The 20,215-nt window shown below is 41.3% G+C and overlaps 1 protein-coding gene and 1 long non-coding RNA gene across 2 annotated transcripts; one reads left to right on the top strand and one right to left on the bottom strand.

Moving 5' to 3' along the window:
- Positions 1–9,239: 9,239 nt before the first annotated feature.
- On the bottom strand, positions 9,240–11,831 carry LOC116421899. The gene is made up of 3 exons (XR_004232487.1): positions 11,268–11,831; positions 9,567–9,615; positions 9,240–9,412 (listed from the first exon to the last, which is right to left on the bottom strand). It is a non-coding gene; the product is annotated as an uncharacterized LOC116421899 (long non-coding RNA).
- Positions 11,832–13,626: 1,795 nt separating this feature from the next.
- On the top strand, positions 13,627–18,596 carry VAX1 (ventral anterior homeobox 1). Its single transcript, XM_003755336.2, has 3 exons — positions 13,627–13,864; positions 15,415–15,602; positions 18,037–18,596. The coding sequence occupies exons 1-3, from the start codon at positions 13,627–13,629 to the stop codon at positions 18,592–18,594; spliced, it is 984 nt and encodes a 327-aa protein (XP_003755384.1). The 3' UTR covers positions 18,595–18,596.
- The last annotated feature ends 1,619 nt before the right edge of the window (positions 18,597–20,215 follow it).

Here is a 20,215-nt window from a genome sequence, read left to right as displayed (position 1 = left end):
TATGGCACACAGAACATTGGCCTTGGAGTCAGGGGTCCTTGCTCTAATTCATTCTATGACTTTGAAACTCTTCCCTCAACTAGGACTCCAGTTTCCCCATTGATAGGACTAGATATTCTCACATATCTTTTATATCTTTAACATTCAACGAATCTATGAATACAAACTTCATTAATATTATTTTATATAGTGCAAACTTTAGAATAGCTATTTGATTTACCATACATTTCCTGTCAAATTGATCTTCTAAGTACTGTGTAAAGAGTACTTAGTCACGTTTGGACTTGAGTTTGAATACTGACTCTTGTATGCTTGGACAAAGCACTTAGACCTTAGTTTCCTTATCTATTTAATGAGAGGGTGAATTAGCTGACCTCTGAAGTTCTTTTCAGTACTAGCCCTATGATCCCATAAATTAAGTTCTGCTGTATATCTAAGAAGAATGATTTTTTTTTTCCTGGAGCAAAAATTTTACCTAATAATTTGGTTCTGCTTTTCATTAAAAACAATTTTTTCCCCTGCTTTTTTAAATAGATGTCACATTTGGAGTTCTATGGCTCCCATGTGTTGCTCTGTAGCTGAGCCACCTAGCACTTTCTCCCTCCTCCTCTCTCTGAGACATAATTAGAAAGTCAATTAAAATAATTGTAATTGATTACCATTACGTGGTAAAACCAACAATATTTCCTGCAACAATACGACCCAAATTGCTCCTCTACCAAATGGGTGCCTGCAGTACTAAACTATTATAATAATAATAATAAAAAAAAATCTTTCTCGGAGTCCGGCCAAATTTAAAGCAATCACAAAGCCCATAGGAACAAATCTGCTATCCCACCTGACCCCCTCCAGCCTCTTCCCTTAAGTTTACAGCATTTCAAAATGCTGGACCAGTCCAAATGGATCCTGCACCATTTGGCATTATGCTGAGAAGTACAAAGACCATTGTAGTAGAAATTAGGAAATGTGAAGCCCATTTGTGACTCTGCTCTCTGGATCAGTCACTTGACCCTTTTGGGACTAGTCCTCCTCAAATGTAAAATGAGAGGGTTGGATTTGATGGCTTCTAAGGTCCCTTTCAGCTCTAAATTTAGTATCCCAGAAATTCCAAGATACCTTCTAGTCTAAACATTCTATGATTCTATGGTTCCCTGCTTTCATAGGAGCTTAGAAATTACATTTTAAAAACATACAGCAAGAATTTGTTTCAGTTTCTTGGAACAGAGAAGTTTTGGCTATACTGTACAATATTGGTTTCCATATTTTTAGAACACACAAATTACCTTTTAAAATCATTTAAAAAATTTTATTGGCATCTTTCATTTTTGAATATGTCCTTCATTCCTTAACCCATTTCTTATGACAAAGAATTAAAAAAGAAAGAAAAAAAAGTTCAACAAAATTAACCTACACATTAATTGTCTGACCATATATACCACTGAAATGTCTTTGATATCAATATGTTTCAGAACTTCATATGATAGCAGTTGTATTAGTTTCAATTGATTGAGAATATATGGTGAAAAAAAGGCCACTATAAAAGCAGCATTGCTTTTAAATGAATTTTTATATTATTAATCAAAGCATCTACAAACATTTGAAAATAAAACCACCCAACAATTAGATGCATAAAACATCCATTTATTTTCTCTCTCCAAGACATTTTGTTTTATTTTTCATACTTTGTTATATGATGCATTTTGTAATCAATAAAAATCAAAATCACAATGTTTGGAGCTCATAAGAATTCTCAGACTTATATTGCAAAGATTTCATAATATTCTAAAGCTGTCAACCTAGAGAATAGTAGATAAAGTATTGAACTTGAAGATATAAGACCTGAGTTCCAATCTTGAGCTCACAGTATCATTTTCTAGCTCTGTAATGCTGGAGAGTCTCAGTTTACTTTGAATCTCCGTTTATTTATCTGTAAAATGTGTTTAATATGGTGTACCAGCCACTTAACAAGATTGATGTAAGGAAAACAGTTTATAAATTTTATTGTGCTATATAAGTGTAGTACAGTGGTTACAATTATAACATTGTATTCATTATATACTTCTTTTTATATATGTTCATTTTCAATGAATATTTTGATGTGGGTATTTCCTTCAGTGATCAAGATGACATCTATTATTGCCCATCCTATTTGACTCTTGACTGTGTCTTCTCATAAGCTTACCACTGGAGATCTATCCAGTCTTCTGGAAGCTTTATTTTTTTTCTCATTGGGTGGATACCAGGAGAGCAGTAAATCATGGAGTGGGCTGCACTTCTGTTATGTCATGCTCCCCAGCTCTTTTTTCCTCCCTTTCAACATTATACTTCCTTGACAGAATTCTTTATACCACTTCTGTGTAATTCCTTGGTTGCATTGTGTCATAACTTTCTCATGCCCTCCAAGTACCTTGTTATTGCCCTTTAGCTAATCCTTTGTTTCAGTTCTTCACAAATTGTAGCTCTTGAAGACTTGTAGCAATATAGCATTATCCTAAGAATATCCTTGTTAAAGCTATTTCATCCAACAAAACTATATCTTAAAAAACAAATCCATGAACGAATTTTAATTTAATTTTAGAGATGAATTATGCTCGGGACCCTGAAGGACCATGGATAGGAACATGGGAACTTGGGGATACCACTGAATAATTTTTTCCCTAGTATGCTCAGAGTTTTTTTTTTATTTATCTTGCTTTTCTTTTTCTTTCTTTCTTTCTTTTCTTTTCTTTTTTTTCTGTCCACTTGCATCAGATCTTGCTTGTCCTACAAAACATGTCTTTGGAACTCTGCTATCTTGGAAGGTATTATTGTTCTGATGGTTCAATAATATTCTATTACTTCAAGATAACAGCTGTTATTCTGTTATTCCCCAATCTATGGATCCTCATTTGTAAAATGAGAGTCAAATTAGATGATATGATTCTGTCATAAATTTCAGTAAAAATGATACATGTATGTTTGTGTGTGTGTGTGTGTCTGTGTGTGTGTGTGTGTGTGTGTGTGTGTGTGTGTAGCAGAGTCACAGAATCTGTAGAATTATCTGCCCCACTCTATGTAGACTTGACCTCAATGATCCAATTGCTCTAGTTTGGATACTGAGCTCTCATTTTCTCTCTCTCATATCCTCTTCATTTTTTCACTTTTCTTAGCTGAGAAGCTAATAAAACCGTGGTGTGGCATTGGTCAAGAGGTGTCATGTAATCATCTCAGTAAAAAGAAGCTATTTTTATTGGCCAGAGGCATGCAGAGCAATTGCATAGATAATGTGGCAAGGGATAGGGGAGAATATGACTGAATGATTGGGATTGTTGTCTGTAATCTGTTTAATAAGGGTCAACCAAATGAAGAATCCTAAAAATTCTTATTTGTGAAATCAGAATTAGAATGTATATGTTTTATCTTCTGTGCTTCTGTGTTTTCTCATCAACAAATTAAAATGATGTATCTCATTTTTACTACCATTTTACTACCAAAATTTATTTACTACCAAAAGAAAATGCATATGGAAATGTGATGTATACATAGTGTCCAAATATATGGAAACATTCTTTAATGAAATAATGGATTGATCCAACATCTAACTCAGCTTCTCTCCAGATATTTAGTTCCTAGATAGCATAATCTATAGCACATTATAGTGATGAAATTTAATCCTCAGTTCTTCAGATATTTTCTAGCAAGTACCTTTTTAGCATCTATGACAAAGCCCCATGCTGTTCACTTTCTGTCTTTCTGCTTTCTATCCAACTACCACTCAGCTAAGCCCCACCCAGAAATGGCTTTAATGGAGGTCCTCAGGTGTCTGTTGCAGCTGCTCTTCTGATTGGCTTGAGGCAAGAAAGCCTTTATGGTGTTAAGAGTCTGGGTCTTCTTTTGACCCATTGAACAACAGAAATGATGTTTGTAGCGTTGGAATAAATTCACCATAAACAGCTTTTGAAATTATGAAATGCCACAACTATACTTCCACGTTTAATCCTTCACAAAAGCTGTTTATTGCTTTGTGCATTCCTCTCCACGAACATTATACCTTAATTTTATTAGCTTTTTCAGAGAATTCAAACAGATTAAAGAGGCTCAATTTTCCCTTACAGAAGTCATGCTGATTTAATTAGTTAATGTTTGTAAAGCACTTTTGAAGAGGGAAAGTGCCATAAGTAGTAGTATTATGAGTTACTCAATACACTGCATTATAACATCTCTGCCTTAGGAATGTCATCCCGTCTATGGATTTGGGCTAGTCAGTACTCTGACCAATTGTTTTGTTCCAAAAATAGCATTTCCACCCCTATTCCAATCATTTTGGGTTGTTGTGCCATTTGTAGATGTCAGAGTTTCTGTTTTCACTTCCTCTGTCCTCTACAACTTCCTATTTGTTGAAGGTGATGGCATGCTTTTAGGATGAACAAACAGAAGATTCATTAAGTCATTCAAATATATCTTCAATCTTTGATTAGCAAGTACTGCATCCCTCATGGTCTCCCTTAACATCAGTGACTCAGAGTGGCTTTGGACAAGCCATTTGATTTCTTCCGTTAGTCTATCTAACCATCTAAGATGGAATTAACAATATGTATGTGTATTTAATATGTATTTTATAGAGGTAAAATTAATAATTCATTTTCTGATAGAATATGTGAAGCAGAAAATTCAAGGGAGGTGGATTTGTTCAGTTGGGGGGGTCGGCTTTTTTTGTTTTGTTTTGTTTTGTTTTTTGTCTTTTGTTTTGAGACAGGGGAGAGAGGTAATTTTATTAGTGCAGGAAACTCCTGCTTTAGCAGCTCCCCTCACCAATTTTTTAAATTTATAGTTTCATTGCCTGGGGCACTGAGAGATTAAGTGGTCAAATAGCTAGTGTTAGGATTTGGAAACCCAAATATTCCTGACTCCAGAACCAACTTTGCATCATACTCAAACAGATTTGGGATTATATCCAGTCTGGAATTCCCTCTGGAGATGCAAATTGCAATCTACCTATGCCAGACACATCTTCAGCAATGTTCATTCATGTTCTTTCTACACCTTATCTCTGAGTAACCATGTGCTGAAAACCTTCCTTGATTTTCTCCTGATATAAACAGGGTATCTGCCATCCTTGCTCTTTTTTTATTGCTTATCATTCTATTACTATTGTTTAATTACTTGATATCAGCCTTTACTCTCATTCTTCTTTGGAGGTCTTCCCTAATTAGTTATGTGTTACACTGTGTTAGTATCTGCCAAATATCTCTCCATTGCCTTCAATGTGCTGCTAATCTTTAATTCAGAGGCAGGAGTGTTTCCTAACTCATTGCCATATAGAAATACCCATAAAATGTTAATATTTAAAAGGTGATTTTTTTTTTAATATTTAAAAGATGGCATTTGTTTTCATGAAAAGCCTGGACTTTGCAATTTTGTGAAAGCAATCTATTCATTGTAGATGTCATCATTATCACCATGTAACCTATTCTCCTATATAAATGACATAATATGTGTAAAGCACTTAGCATAATGCCTGGTACTAGTGGGTACATGAAAATTATTATTTCCCCCCTACCCTTGACCTGTTCAACTATAGGTCCAGCTTGTTGTCTAATGTACCTATCAAATATACATATTATCAAACAAGTTCTGAAAGGTAGCCAACTAAAATTTAGGTTAGTAGACATTCTTCAACTACTTAGTCTTTTCAGTGTGGACCAGAGTCCTTTAAGTGGTGGAAGCTCTGCAATGTTATGGGGGCTTGAACATATGGCACCATGTCATACCAAAACCAAAACACCATACCAGAACCATGTGGTATATTACTACACCCACAAATTTTATCTTTGACTTGGACTCTATGGTCGATTTTGACCATCAGTGGTGAATCTCTTTGGCAAGCATAGATCTACCTATTTTATTTTTGTTGTTATTGTTTTAATGGATCATTATACAGGGCTACTTCTGATGTAACATTTTCAAAGAATCTTGAGTGATGTATGGATAGGAGGTAGTCATGCAAATGCCTATAAGGCAATATTTTATTCTATCAAATAATGCTTTCTTTTCCTTTAGGAATCAACAAATAATAAGCATAGTGGAATCTTACATTCTCTTTATATATCTCTATATCAATCTCAAAATTAATAATAAAGATGTGACTCATTGTTGATTATAGTTGGAGAAAACCTGCTTATTCCCTTTGGAGGACACCTTTGACCCGTCATACCATGCTGCCTAAAAATGCATGTAATATCTCATTTTGCAAAGAAGGAAATTGCAGCTTTGCTCTAGGTCAGCTATATGAAGGTGACCAAGTATAAAAAGCCAATCAAAATAGAACAGTACTTCCTATTGTAAGTCTGATATTCTTCATGTATTACATATATCTTCTTATTGTCACTGTCTTTTTTAAGACATCTAGAAACAATATGATCAAAAACTCTTTAGGAAAACCCAAAATGAAATCACTATCCAACCAGTTACTGAAAAATATTTTATAAGAAATGAGAGTATCATAGTAGAAACTTCCCTGGCTTGTTTTCTATGACTTAACCACATATTTTTTAGTCTAAAACAAGTTCTAGTTTTTTACAGTGCCATGCCCAACTTTCAGATGAAAGGTTAAAAAAAATCAACACTCCTCCAGATGCTTCATCAGCACAATAGCTAAAGACTTTTCCCTACCTAATAGCTGTAGCAAGGAAGAAAAATGATTAAATCTATTAATTAATTTTTATTTAACATTTAAGTCCAAATAAGACTTGGTCCTAGTACTAGCTTTGTCATTAACCAATTAATTTCCCTTTTCTGGAGTTCAGTTGCTTTTTTTCCCCTCAATTTGAAAATTAACAGATTGGAAAAGGAGAATGCTAATATCCATCTCTTCCATGTCTAAAATATTTTGATTCTAAATATTGGATAGTTGTCATGTTTTACATAATTACAATATTTAAAGGAGTTAACTGAGTTCAATTCCCTAGAGCACAACTTGTTATGTACATATTATTTTACTTATTCGTGGCTTACAATGTGTTCATTTGTTTGAAGAACCAATAACATAATCAAAAAAAATTGTCAATTGTTCTTCTTTATCCCGTATATTAACTAACTCCAACTTTATCTATAGCACAGATGACTAACTGATAATAGATAACTAACCTTTTATGTGGAATTTATTATTTAAATATTTTAAATGTAGTAGCCCTTCTCCTTTCCCCCACTGAAATCTATGAAATGGGAATAATGATAGTATTCTATGATGGTAAACTAGCTACTGCTTGTACTTTCATTTGGTGATTAAAGTCACTATGTAAATGCTAGGTATATTCTTATTTTTTAATTAATCCTTATTATTACATGCTAAGTTTCATTGTTCTTGAAAGTTAATTTCTGGTTGTGTAACCTTCTTAGATGTAGTTCTTTTTTAAAATGATGTCTCAGCATATTATGTTATGCTGTTCCCAAAGAGCTGGTGCAACAATACCTGTTAATAAAGAACATTTGGTTACCTCAGCTTCTTTGCCAAACACTTTCTCCTTCCCCCTGCTGCTCTTCTTGAAGGGAAAAAAAAAAAGAAGCTAAAACTATGCAAGCTTGGAGGAAAGAATCTTTGCCTTAAAAGAATTCTTCCAAGTGTTCACAGAAATGGGATTTGAATGAAGTGGAAAATAAAGTAAGAATTTCCTAGTTTCAATAAAAAATCAAGTGAGATGTCATAGCACTAATTCCCATGCTATTTAAACAGTTTTGAGGTTCTAATCCCAGGCGTGGCACTAACTCATTTTGTGACCACAGACAAATCAGTTTTCTGAGGCTCAATTTCTTCAACTGTTAAATCAATTTAAATTAATTCATCAACCTTTTTTCTGTTTTGAATTTTCATGATTATCGATGGTGAAGTAAAAGTGATGGTGAAGTCAGGACGCATTCTAATGAACCAAAGAATACTTTGGCAAGTAATTTAGGTATAATTTGTGTGTCTGGTTATCTTTAACCAGATACCTGCCTCATTTCTCCTTTTTCTTTTGGAGACCTTGAATTGACTTTAGTCAATTTTTCTGTAAAAGTCTGAGAAAGAAAGACTATTTTTTAATGAAATTTTCCCACCAAATTTTATAATCTTCTAAAATGTCCACACACACACACACACACACACACACACACAAACCCAGTCTAATTATTAATACACAAATTGTTTTAATTCAATCACCAACAATATCATCAGATGTAACAAATAGATAAATGTTAGTGATGAACTATATGCCTATATGATTTTGTTATTTTGAGGATTTAAATACAGGAACACTCTTGTAGCCTGAAATGCCTCCTACACCAATCTGGATTCATTGTATATATTTTCTGAATAACCACAATTGAGTCCTGTGAGATACACAAACAGAGTAAAACATGGTTTTTGTCTTCAAGCCAAAGGATAGAGAATCAAGTTGTAAAGAGTAACTTGAATGATATTGATTAATAATATAATGGTAATTTAATAAATAGTTAACATCCATGACTCCATTTCATGTTCAGATTCTCTAGGAATCCTCTTTTGGAATTCTTTAGCAAAAAAAAGTTTGCATAAAAATTAAGTATTAGTGGCCTGATTAACATAAATATATTATTTTAAGTATATTATATAAGTATGTATAGCTTATGTATCTCTCCTCCCAGATGCTTGTCCCAGTTTATAACAAGGTGATCAGCAACAAAAATCTCTTTCATTGTTGGGGAGAAATCAGAAAGCATATAGTAGGAACAGAGGAGAAGTTTATAATGTATGTGTAACATGTAATATAAAATGATATGTGGAAATATTTTGAAAAGTATTAAATTCTGTGCAAATGTGGTTTTATTCAATGAACGCAGGACTCATGGTTTGAAGAGATCTGCTTACTGCTGCAAAACCACAAGGAAAGTAATCGTGCATACATATTTATATATATACATATGTGTGTATAAAAAAGATAATAGATAAATTCTATTTATTATTTATTATTTACTTATTACTGTGCAAGTGACTAGGAATACAGACACAAACTAGAAAGACAGTCCCTGCCTTCAAGGAACTTACATTTTAATGGAGGAAGATAACACATTAAAGGGGGTAGGGAGTATAGCAGAATTAACAATCTGTGTGGGAAAGAAGGAAGGTACTTTAGACACACCTTTAGGTTTAATCTGCATTAACACTTTCTTCTTCACTTTTTTAAGTCTAGACAATAAAGACACCCTTCCCGCTCCTCTCCCCCCCTCCCCCCCCCCCCAAAAAATCAAGCCTTGATTTGTACTTGCCCATTTCTGAAATGTAAATGATCATGTTAAAAATTTAGCCATCAATTCTGACAGCTAGTATGAGTTGTCCCCAGCACACAGATAGAGGCACTTTGTGGGCAGCTACATGGTTTGGACTTGGTGGCAGGAAAGTAAGATGGAAACTTGGTACCTGGAAAGAGAAGAGGAAAGCTCACTTAAAAGAGCCCAGGTTAGATTTTGGAATGCAGTTCAAACTTGCAGGAAGTATAATGAGAAATCATTTAAACTCTCTGAACTTGTTTTCTCATCTGTAAAAAGGGAATGGTAATACTTGCATTACTTACCCTACAAAGTTTTCAAGTACAGAAATTGGGATGGTAAATCGTGAAGTAACTGTAAAGCAAAATAAAATTGTGTATTATTATTGCTAGTATTAGTTACTCCAAATAATCAAATCTGGAAGGGAGAAGGAAGGCCATTCTTCAACTTCAAATCATCATTTGGAAAAACCTACTAGGTTTTTCTAGTCTAGAAACTAGACTGGTTTTTTTGGTCTAGGAGTTGTCTCATTCTCTTTTCTCTTGTATCAGTCACTGAAGGGAGTATAAGAATTGCTTTGAAACCAACACATCCACTCCAGTCTGTTTGCCTGCCTGAGTGAATGCACATCGTAATTTGGCTAGGAGGGGAGAATTTATCCCATTATTCTTTTAAATTTTGTTCAATCTTTTAGGATTGGGGGTTCTCTGAAGGCTATTAAGAATTTGGTGGTAGGTTGATAATGACATCCTCCATTGCCCCATCTCTGGGTACCAGGGCTTTCCAGGCTCAGAAGAGCTAAATAATGGCCTTGCAGGAGTCTGAAATTCTCAGTAGCTTAGTGAGGGTCTCTATTGTGAGATTGGTGAAGTGGCTTATTCTCTCTCCTCTCTCTCTCTCTCTCTCTCTCTCTCTCTCTCTCTCTCTCTCTCTCTCTCTCTCCTCCTCCTCCTCCTCCTCCTCCTCCTCCTCCTCTCATCTCTCCCTCTCTGGGGTCTCTAGATTCAGCACTCTTGCCCGCCACCAGGAGGCAGTTTCCAAATGCAAAGAGGACTTTACAAATTAGCCTCTGTGATGAACCCAGGACCCAGAACCCAGACTGGGAACTATGGAAGTTTCGGCTGTACTATTTCGGGTCAAGACCACTTAGGAAGGCCAATTCAGTGAGTAGGAATGTGAGGGAGAACAGGAAAGAAAGAAAACCGCATACCGATCTGTTTCCACCGGTCATCCCTTTCACATTACCTGCGGACCAGGGACCAGTGTAAATTGGAGACTGACATCCCTGTACCACCCTCACAATAGATACTAGGCTAGTCACTACTGTGAAAAAAGAAGACCACACTCGACAAGTTTTTTTCTCGAGCTTAAAGATTTCCTGAATTAAAAGGGCAGCATGGGATGGGGAGGATAATAATGTCTCAATTCGGGCCCTACCCAGCACTCTGAATTTTCGTAGAGGCCTGGAGACTAGGGACAGAATCTAAATGATCTCCGAATTTCAAGATACGCAATTCGAATAAGCAAACGCTTATTCTGTATCGAATGGATATGTCTATTTATCTATATTAAATGGATAAAAGGGCCAATGGAAAAATGTCTCTGCAAGCTGGGTTTAGCCTAAGGAGGTGGGCCTGGGCCAGCTTGAGATCTCTGTGCTAGAAAAGTATTTGCTTTTTTTGTTGTTGTTTGTTTTGTTTCGAATCTGTCGGGTCTCTCTCTCTCCCCTCTATGTGGGGAGGAGGGAGGGGAGAGGAAAGCATGTCAAAAGGAGAGTGGTGGTAGTAACAATGTATTAAAATAATGCTTTAATTCTCGCGTTTGTTTTTCTGACTGTTCCCCTCAATTCATTTCTCAACCCGTTCAGTCCTTCATCCAGTTAAGAAAACTGGGGGTGCTGTTCGAGATTCGTGCTTAGGTTGTTGTGGAAGTTGGAAGAAACCGATTTTCAGCTCTGAGTATTCCTATGAATAGGGTGGTCTAGAGGAACTTGTATGCACACATACCTCACTGCCACTGCCATGCAACCTCCTCCCCCATTCCCTCCCAAGTCGTGAATTGAAGTAACTTCACAATTCATTTTAGTCAAAGGATGCGTTTAAGGCGTAACGGAGCTGATGAGTCGCACGGATATGAAATGCTAGGTATTCTTCGAGGAGGTATAAATCCACTTGGCCAAGTAGCAGAGCTTCTCATCTCTCCTTGTCCTGTTCCCGCCTTGTCGACCTCCCTCCCATCCCCCACCCTACAATTTCACTCTCCAAGTTAAGAAATGCCAAATCGCCGGATATCCCTGGGCGTAAAACCGAGCTCAGAAAGCCATTGGGTTCCGTGCTGCAAAAACTGGTCGATTTTCCCAGGGATCCGAGAAAGGAATGAAGATGGGGAAGGAGAGGGAGAGGGAGGGGACAGGGGGGGAAAGGGTGATAACGAGTCCAAATTCAGTGTTCTACACTTCGATTTCAACGCCTCCACCCCCATCTCATCCCCCTTTAAAATTGGTGGTCCAGTCTGGGAGGCAGTTCTGAAGACTATTGTCGACCTGAAGTGAAGAGGGCCGTCGGTTACCAGACGGGAGGAGGGCTGGGAAGAGGGAGGAGTAGGGAAAGTAGCGGAGGGAGTGGGGGTGGGGCAGGGCGTAATAATATAACTAGAGCGTGCAGCTCCTCTCTAGCATAGTCAGAACACATTTCAGGGTTGGTAAGAGCACGGATCTCCTCCTTCAATCTCCAACACGCACTCACCACACACCACTTTCCCCTCCTCCGCAGTCCCAGTCCGCCCCCTTATCCCCCTCCCCGCCCACCCACCCCCATTCTTGGAATTGTGTGGAAAAATTCTCAGCAAAACCTCCCACCTATTCTCTCCCCCCACCCCACCTCCTTTCCCTTTCCCCCTTTCCTCCACGGCCCCTAAACTCTTTGTGAATGAGGGCAGGGGAACAGGGACCCTTCCCCCCCGCCCGAGAACCACGGCCAGACTGCCGCACTCAGAGGATTGTTTGTTAATAGTCCAATTAGATAATTGCCATCTTTCACTCCTTTCGCTCTACATTTCCCATAAAGGAATGAATAAGGAGAGCAGCATGAAGAGGGCTTCTGCCCCGGCAAGGTGACAAGAAGGGCTGGAGCATGCTCTTTGCACAAGGCCATGTGCTTGAATTGAATCATTGTAGCCTAATCAATGGTCTTATTGGATTACTGGCTGTTGCTTTTCTCAAAGATATTGTAGCAGAGACAATGAAATAGCTAGGGGAAAACTTTTTTTTTTTTTAAGGCTATCATGCAGTTTAGATTTTCACGGGTTCTCTCTCTCTCTCTCTCATATCTGAAAAGAAAACTGGTGCCTTAATGGGCAGTCTCAGGACTCTTGGGGATGCAAAAATATTTTTTTAATCCACTGGCATTAAAAAGGACAGAGGAGATGGAAGTTTAAGATGGCTGTCAGCATGGAGGTGTGTTAAAGAGTTCAGTTCTTACTGTGGGAGGGAAATCCTCTTAAGCAAAACTTTCTCTTTTTATGATTTCATTTTCTCCCAAGAGGGAGTTCTTCCTCCTGCTGAAGGTTGTATGGGGGGAGGGGGTGTCTTAGTTATTGTCTTTTTTTTTTTTTTTTTAAGTAGCTTTATTCAGATGTATCTGGCGTGTCTAGAGAAAGCCCCTTTAGTCAGTTTATAATCTGGAGGGTCAAAGGCAAACTAGAAGTTAATAATGGCTGCTAATGGTGCTTACAATTCAGGATGAATCTTGTCAAAAGTTTTTCTGGAAGTCTGGGTCTTTGATTGTGTGTTTCCTGAAAGCAAGACCAATCATTTCAGTTTATTCACTGGCTAAACTCTACTTGATTGGGGACAAGCACAGAAACCATCCATTACGATCTGATATATTATCCAAACAATTTAGTGTATTCATGAGGTAACCGAAACGTGGAGGCTGTGAAATTACCCGTAATCAATTGAAACAGCGAGTGTGCGTCCCTCTGGGTGTCCAACATCTCTATGTCTCAGTAATAAGGCAGGCAAGAAATCATTTCAGAGTTGCACTGTTCGCTATCTGATCGCTGGGCTGGGGGAAGCTGGACAGTCCTATTAGAAGGCTGGGACTGATGAGGCTGAATCGCAACTCCGCTGGGAACCACAACACGACAACCTGCATCTCCAGGAGTGTATTGCAGACCCCACTGTGCTGACCACCAGAGGCTTGTGCCATCGCCAATCTCGTTTCGCCGGTGGTGGCTTTTTCCCCCCTTCTTCTCCTCTCCTCTCGAGTGTCTGTGGGGTGTATTTTGTGGGTGCGTGTGTGCAGTGGGGTATTCTTATCCCACCCCACCCCCCCCCCCCCCTTTTTTTTTTTTTTTGCCTTTTACATGTTTGGGAAACCAGACAAAATGGACGTTAGATGCCACTCGGACGCTGAGACTAACCGGGTCTCGAAGAATGGACATAAGGAGGGGAAAGAGAGCAAGGGGGGCGAAGGGAATATCTCCGCTTCTTTTCTGAAGGAACCTCCGGGCACTTTTTCCCCGTCTGCCGCTTCGGAAGATTGTAATAAGAATAAATCTAATTCTGCCGACCCGGACTATTGCAGAAGGATCCTGGTTCGAGGTAGGGGATCAGAAAGGAGAAAGCGTTTGGGGTTTGAGTATCTTTAGAGAGACGGTTCGGGAGGATAGGGTCGTCCTCCCCGACCCTTTATCGGAGCTTTCAGTCCCCTTCTCCCCGGACTGTTGATCTTTAGCTGATACCTTCCGTCCGCATCTTGCCCGCTTGGCCGTGGGGTGTGGGTGTTGGTGTATGCGTATGTGTGTATGGGGGAGCGTGGCGGTTGGGGGTGGGGACCTCTGAGGTTGTGGATCGGCTCGGACTTCGGGAGAAAGTTGCTGGCCCTGGGGCCCCACCCTCTGCCTTGCTCCGAGTCTAGCCTCCGGCCTCTTGAGCCAGGCCATTCGTCTCCTTTCCGAGCCTTCAGCAACTTGGTGTGCTGGGGCCTCGCCCAGTCCCCGACCCGAGGGTGGGGAAGGGAGGCGGGGTGGGGGCGGAGAGGATCTTCGGGGAAAGCTGAAGCACTGAGTGATGCAGCCGGAGAGAAGGTGGTGGAGGAGGCCGCCGACCCCGAGCTCCTATGGCAATCGCTTCTGAAAAAAAATGGGTTGGAGGGAGGCAGAAATGCAAACGGACATCCACTCCTGCCTTCCACGCACCAGAGGTTTGGGGGATGCAGAAAAAAGGAAAGAAAGAAAAGGCAAACTGCGGTTTGAATGGAGAAGCGGGAAGTTGTTTCTGGCAGGTTAAGGGGCCTGTCTTTGGGCAGCCTTGGAGACCCGGCGGGGCTGATTGGGGCGGAGGGGCGGCGAGCGGGGGATCCGAAAAGAAGGACGCTCACCTTCGCCTCCAAGGGAGGCACTGCCCCCATGATTTCTGACTCATGTTTTGGGGAAACTGCTCTCGGGGATCCGGAAGCCCAGACTATTCCTCTTGGGGTATTATCTGTCCCCAAGCGGGAAAGAAACCCCAAGACTAAGAGGAAACGAACCCCGAATACGGCCTGGTAAATAGTCGTTCCTCCCGGGCGGGACCACGGGCAGTGTGAGCGCTGGGGCAAGTGGGCTTCTGTGCTCTTGTGCGTGTGCTGGGTAGGTTGCGAGTGCGAGTATGTGGGTGAAAGGGGCAGAATACTAATTGTCAGATCGGAGGACCCTAAAACCGTACGGGGTTACTCTTCCCAGTCGTCCCTATCGGAAGAGGCCTCTTCCGTGGCGAGGGCTGTGCCCCTGGAAGCAAAGCGGCTTTCCTTCTCGCCCTAGGGCGCCCAGAACTGAAGGAGGGGGCTCTGCCCCCTGGTTACAATTGCATTTTGTCTTCTAGCCTAGCTGTTCATTCAAAGGGATTTGTCCTAACAAAACTGAACCGACTCTTGTCCCCAACTACCTTCCCCTCCCCACCCATGTCCCAGGAACAGACAGACCAATTAAGTGGAGTTAGATACCCCAATATTTGACTTCCCTGCAGACTTTCAGCTAAGCTAGGTAGGGTCACCGGCGTAGTCCCTGGAACTTCTGGCCTGAAAAGTTGGTTAGAGGGGGCAAGGAGAAGAAAGAAATGTAGTTCGAATGAATACTGACTACTGGTCTTTTCCCCTTGTGGCCCCTTTCTAGATGCCAAGGGCTCCATCCGAGAGATCATTCTTCCCAAAGGCCTGGACCTGGACCGGCCAAAGCGGACCCGAACGTCATTCACCGCTGAACAGCTATATCGGCTAGAGATGGAGTTCCAGCGGTGCCAGTATGTTGTGGGGCGGGAGCGAACCGAGCTGGCCAGGCAGCTCAACCTCTCCGAGACCCAGGTACCAGCCCAGTACCCCTGTATGGTCAGGTAGCGACTCCCCGTGCCCTAATGCTCAGCCATCTCACTTCAGCACCAAACCACCTCTCAGACCCTGTTGTAGACCTAGAGAACATCCAGGGAAAGAGAAAACTACTGGGCTTGTGTGGGCTATGGCATCAGAGAAGGCAGATCTTTTCTACCCAAACGTCTGGGCCCTTAAACATAGGGAAGCTCCAGATTTTATATCCTCTGCCCCTTTGCTTGGCACAACAGAGACAAATCCAAACTGTACCACCGCTTCTAACACAGACATAGCAATTTATTAGCTTCTTGGACTCTACAAAGAGCTGATTCTCAACTTTGGTCTGGGTATCCCAATTTGACCCTACCCCCAGGAAAATATACCTAGATCTCTAAGTCTCAGTTGCTCTCTTCTTTGGGATTCTATGCTCAATATTTATGCCAGAATTAGTGGAGAGGAGTTCTGTCTCCTGTTGGTGATTATGAAAGGAAGAAAAGAGGAGCTAGCTGTTGAGATTTTCCCATGGGGAGAGGTCTCCCCCCCTACACACACACACACACACACACACACACACATTTTACTCTTGGATTTAGCCTTAATGAAGTCTTGTCAAATAATGTTGGTTCCCTGACATTTCACCTCACTTCCAGTACAAAACCTAAGATGTGGAGCAGATAGATTCCTTTCAGTGAAGAGGGATAAAGATTATTTTTATGATTTCTATCCAAGATTTCTTGGTCTAATTAATTGATCTAGGAATCTTCAACCATTCTCTGCTTTTCTTTTCCTGTGCTTCTGTTAGTTGTGACTCAGTACAGGCAAGAAAAGTGTTTGGGAGAGTGACCTCCAATATGGGGTCCTTTTTGTTTTGGGAAGCCTTCTCTGTGCATATGTTCAATGTGTAAAGTGTGATTACATATAGAGACAAGGACTCTACACTCAAAACTGTTTCTTCTGTATCTTGGTAAGGAAAACAGGTGTTGGGGACTTCCTGGGATTTTTTGATCAGGCTTAGCCTATAATTTATAATGTATACTCAAGGGTTTTCTTTTTCTCTGGAACTTCTCCACACCAGATCGAAATAGCTCAGAAGCTGAAGTGGGTTAGTCGGTATTTCCTCTGATGAGGAAATGAATGATGAAAGAACAAGATCTGAGGTTTGGTTCCAGGAAAGGAAATGGAGAAAACCAGGTGTTTTCTGGTGCTTCCTATGCCACCCCTGTTCCCACCTTCCTCCCCCACCAGAAGTAAAGAAACAAAGCAAAACCAAAACAGACCAAAAACACTTCTTAAAAGTTGCCAGTCCAGGGACAAGGACCATAAGCAGAGCTGCTGCTACCCTAGAATCTTAAAGGAAAGCAAAATGCCTGGACAATAGGAAAGGTCCTTTAACTCTGAACAGCCCCCTGGGCTTTAGGGACAAGCCCTTGCAGTCTTTTCCAATTTCCGATTCAAAAGTTATTGGGAATGGGGGTGATAGTATAAAGGAAACAGAAAATTTCAAAGTTCTGTTAATTGAATTCTTCATCACTTCCCCATCCAATTCACCACAAACATTTGGAATCCTTGTCCTTGTCTCGGTTTGACTGAAATTGAATAGAGATGTAAGTAGATCATGTCTTCCTGTATTCACTGGGAGAACTTTAGGTTTTCCTAAATGTCAGGTCTTAATCTCGGCCTGACGGGGCTTTCCCAAACTCTAACTCCAATCTCCTCATAGTGTGTGTGTGTGTGTGTGTGTGTGTGTGTGTGTGTAAATAAAATCCACTAAGAAATCTTCCTAAGATTCGGGGCAACTATTTCACCTTTATAGAAGTGGAAGAGATAGAAAGAATCCACCGTCTTCCCCAAATACGATTCTAAAAAGTCTTGGATCTAAATTTCCCTAGAAATTGTGAAACCCCTTGACCCTGTTTATCTCTGTTTGAGTTTTAAGGCTACCTCCCCTAACTCACCATACTTTTAAAGGCCTTCATTAACTCCATCCCCAAATCCCAGTAAGAGTGAGAAGCCGCTGGTGAGGGGGAGTTGTGTGTGGCGGGGTGGGGAGTGGATTTGAGGCATCCTTCCCGATTATCTTAATCCTTGTCTCTGAGAAATTGGGAGAATGGAAGGTGGATGGAGGGACCTGTCAATGAAATACCTGTTATTGTTGTTATTATAATTTTGAAATGTTTCACGATCTGGTTCTGGTTGGGCTTCAATCAAGTTTACCCACCAGGAAGTTTAGCCTGGAGATTGTGATGAGGTTGAACTTGGTCTAGTTTGTGTTCCCGCCTGTCTCTAAGTGCCCTAGCCTCGGCCTTTGGATGGAGGGAGAAGGATAGTTGGTGGTTTCTAACCTTCTGAGTCCTTGCAGAGGGTGGGTCGCGTCCCCAGGGTTCTCTAATAGTTTCTCTCCCTTCCTCTGTCTTTCTGTCGACTGCCACAGGTGAAGGTGTGGTTCCAGAACCGGCGCACAAAGCAGAAGAAAGACCAAGGCAAGGACTCGGAGCTGCGCTCCGTAGTGTCCGAGACGGCTGCCACTTGCAGCGTGCTCCGGCTCCTAGAGCAAGGCCGCCTGCTCTCTCCGCCTGGCCTGCCGGGCCTCCTGCCGCCTTGCGCCACGGGTGCTCTGGGTTCGGCCCTGAGAGGCCCCAGCATTCCGGCCCTAGGCGGCAGCGGCAGTTCGAGCTCCGGCTCCAGCTCGGCCTCCGGCCCGGCGGGCGGCTCCTCTCCGCATCCCCCGGCCGTGAGTAGCGCGGCGGGGCCCGCCTCGGCCTCAGGACTGCATCCTGCCCCGGCCGCCGGTCACGGTCTCTTCAGCCTGCCGGTACCATCGCTCCTGGGCTCGGTCGCCAGTCGCCTCTCCTCCAACCCCCTGACAATGGCTGGCTCATTGGCCGGGAATTTACAAGAACTCTCCGCAAGATACCTGAGCTCCTCCGCCTTTGAGCCCTACTCGCGGACCAACAATAAAGACGGGGCGGAGAAAAAAGCACTGGACTGATTTTAAGTATTTCCATGTATTTATATTTATAGTATCTATTGTGCTTATATTTATGGAATCACACACCCAAGCTACCCTCCCTGGGCAGTTCCCCTCTCCCCACGCGCTCTGCAGACACGTCCTTTACCTCCTTGCCTCACCTTCTCTTACAAATTTGATTTTACCATTTTAATTTTTTTTCCTGCCTTGCTTCCGTTTGCTTTCTATCCTTCCCCCCTCCCCCCCCCCCCCCCCCCCCCCCCCCAACTTCCATCTGAATGCAGGAAAGATCCAAAGATCTGGGAAACACCCTACTCCCTTTCCCCACCCCTCCACCCCTAACTTGAGGGAAAGGAGGCATCCAAATCCAAAGGAACAGTACTGTTGGTAGGAATAGTGGGGAGAAGAAGGCTAAGCGTGCAGCCTCCCGCTGACCCCGCAGCCACCCGCCTAGGGTGGAAGATTTACAGGATTTCCTAGAGTCCAGAGTTGGTATACTCCTACCGAAAGAAGGAATAGGAAACTCCCACCGTCTGAGTGAGCCATACAGGAAGTGAATTTCAGAACGCTCGGCGGTCACTAGGCCTTATAGATTTTTCTAGAAAGCCAGGGACCCTGCCCAAGTTTCCCATAGAACAAGGAAGAATTCGCTTTCCAGTCCCCACCCTCTACTCCTCTCCACTTTAGGGAATCTGGATAAAATAGGCAAGAGATGCCGAAAACCATCTTCTAACAACCACTTTCACAATACTAATAATAATGATGATGACGATAGTGATACTAATGATAGGGAAAATAATAAGAATGGACTATTGCTTAAGCAATTAAAAAGGAATCCTAACTGTATTCCAAGACTAGATGCAACTTAACTATTTTTTAAAAAAATAATAATTTTGCGTCTGGAAGGTAAAAAACCTTTTTAAAATGTTCCAAAACGTAATTTTCTAGGCAGAGTAGAATAAACGAGGCTGTGAGTTTGAAAAGAAATTTGATCGGAATGAGCAGAGAAAAGCCAACGATTTATTTTCTAAGAAATTCTCAATCAGCTCCCCCACTCCACCCCAAGTCTTCCGGTAGAAATAATCTAGGGCTCTCACTGAGGAGCATCTGTTGAAAGGACGCCTTAGAAGTCTCAGCAAGATCAAATGTTAGCCAGAGAGGGGACACTTTTAGGGAGTTATCGTTGGTTCGTAAATAGAGCGGGCAATAGTCATTCCATTTAGCACCGCAAACTATGATCCTTTCCATTTTCATAAAAAAGTAAAGTAAAATATAATTCCCCCCCCCCTTTCCCCCCCTTGCCCTTGTTTCACGAAGTACTCGTAGCTTTAAATTCTAGGAAAACAAACATGGTTCCAGTTACTTAAACATCTGAGAAAGTTGAACACTTCTGCTACTTCTCCCTGGTCCTCCAGAATTCTTCTCAATCGGAAGAATTATCTTTTCCTTTTGATGACAAAGACTATGATGATGAAGAAAAAGAAGAAAGAAGTTGTAATAGTAGATATAAAAAAAAGGAAAGATTTTCCTTCCAGTTTACGGCTCCCATCCACCTGAAATCTGTTTTTGAAGGGTCAGGTGGTAGCTAGAACTTGGTCTCAGGCGGAGGTAGGGGCCAGTAATCCCTCTAAGCAGACACAAA

This window comes from Sarcophilus harrisii, chromosome 2 (genome assembly GCF_902635505.1).
Source record: "Sarcophilus harrisii chromosome 2, mSarHar1.11, whole genome shotgun sequence".
Classification (NCBI taxonomy): Eukaryota; Metazoa; Chordata; class Mammalia; order Dasyuromorphia; family Dasyuridae; genus Sarcophilus; species Sarcophilus harrisii.
This window is presented reverse-complemented; position numbering and strand designations above follow the sequence as displayed.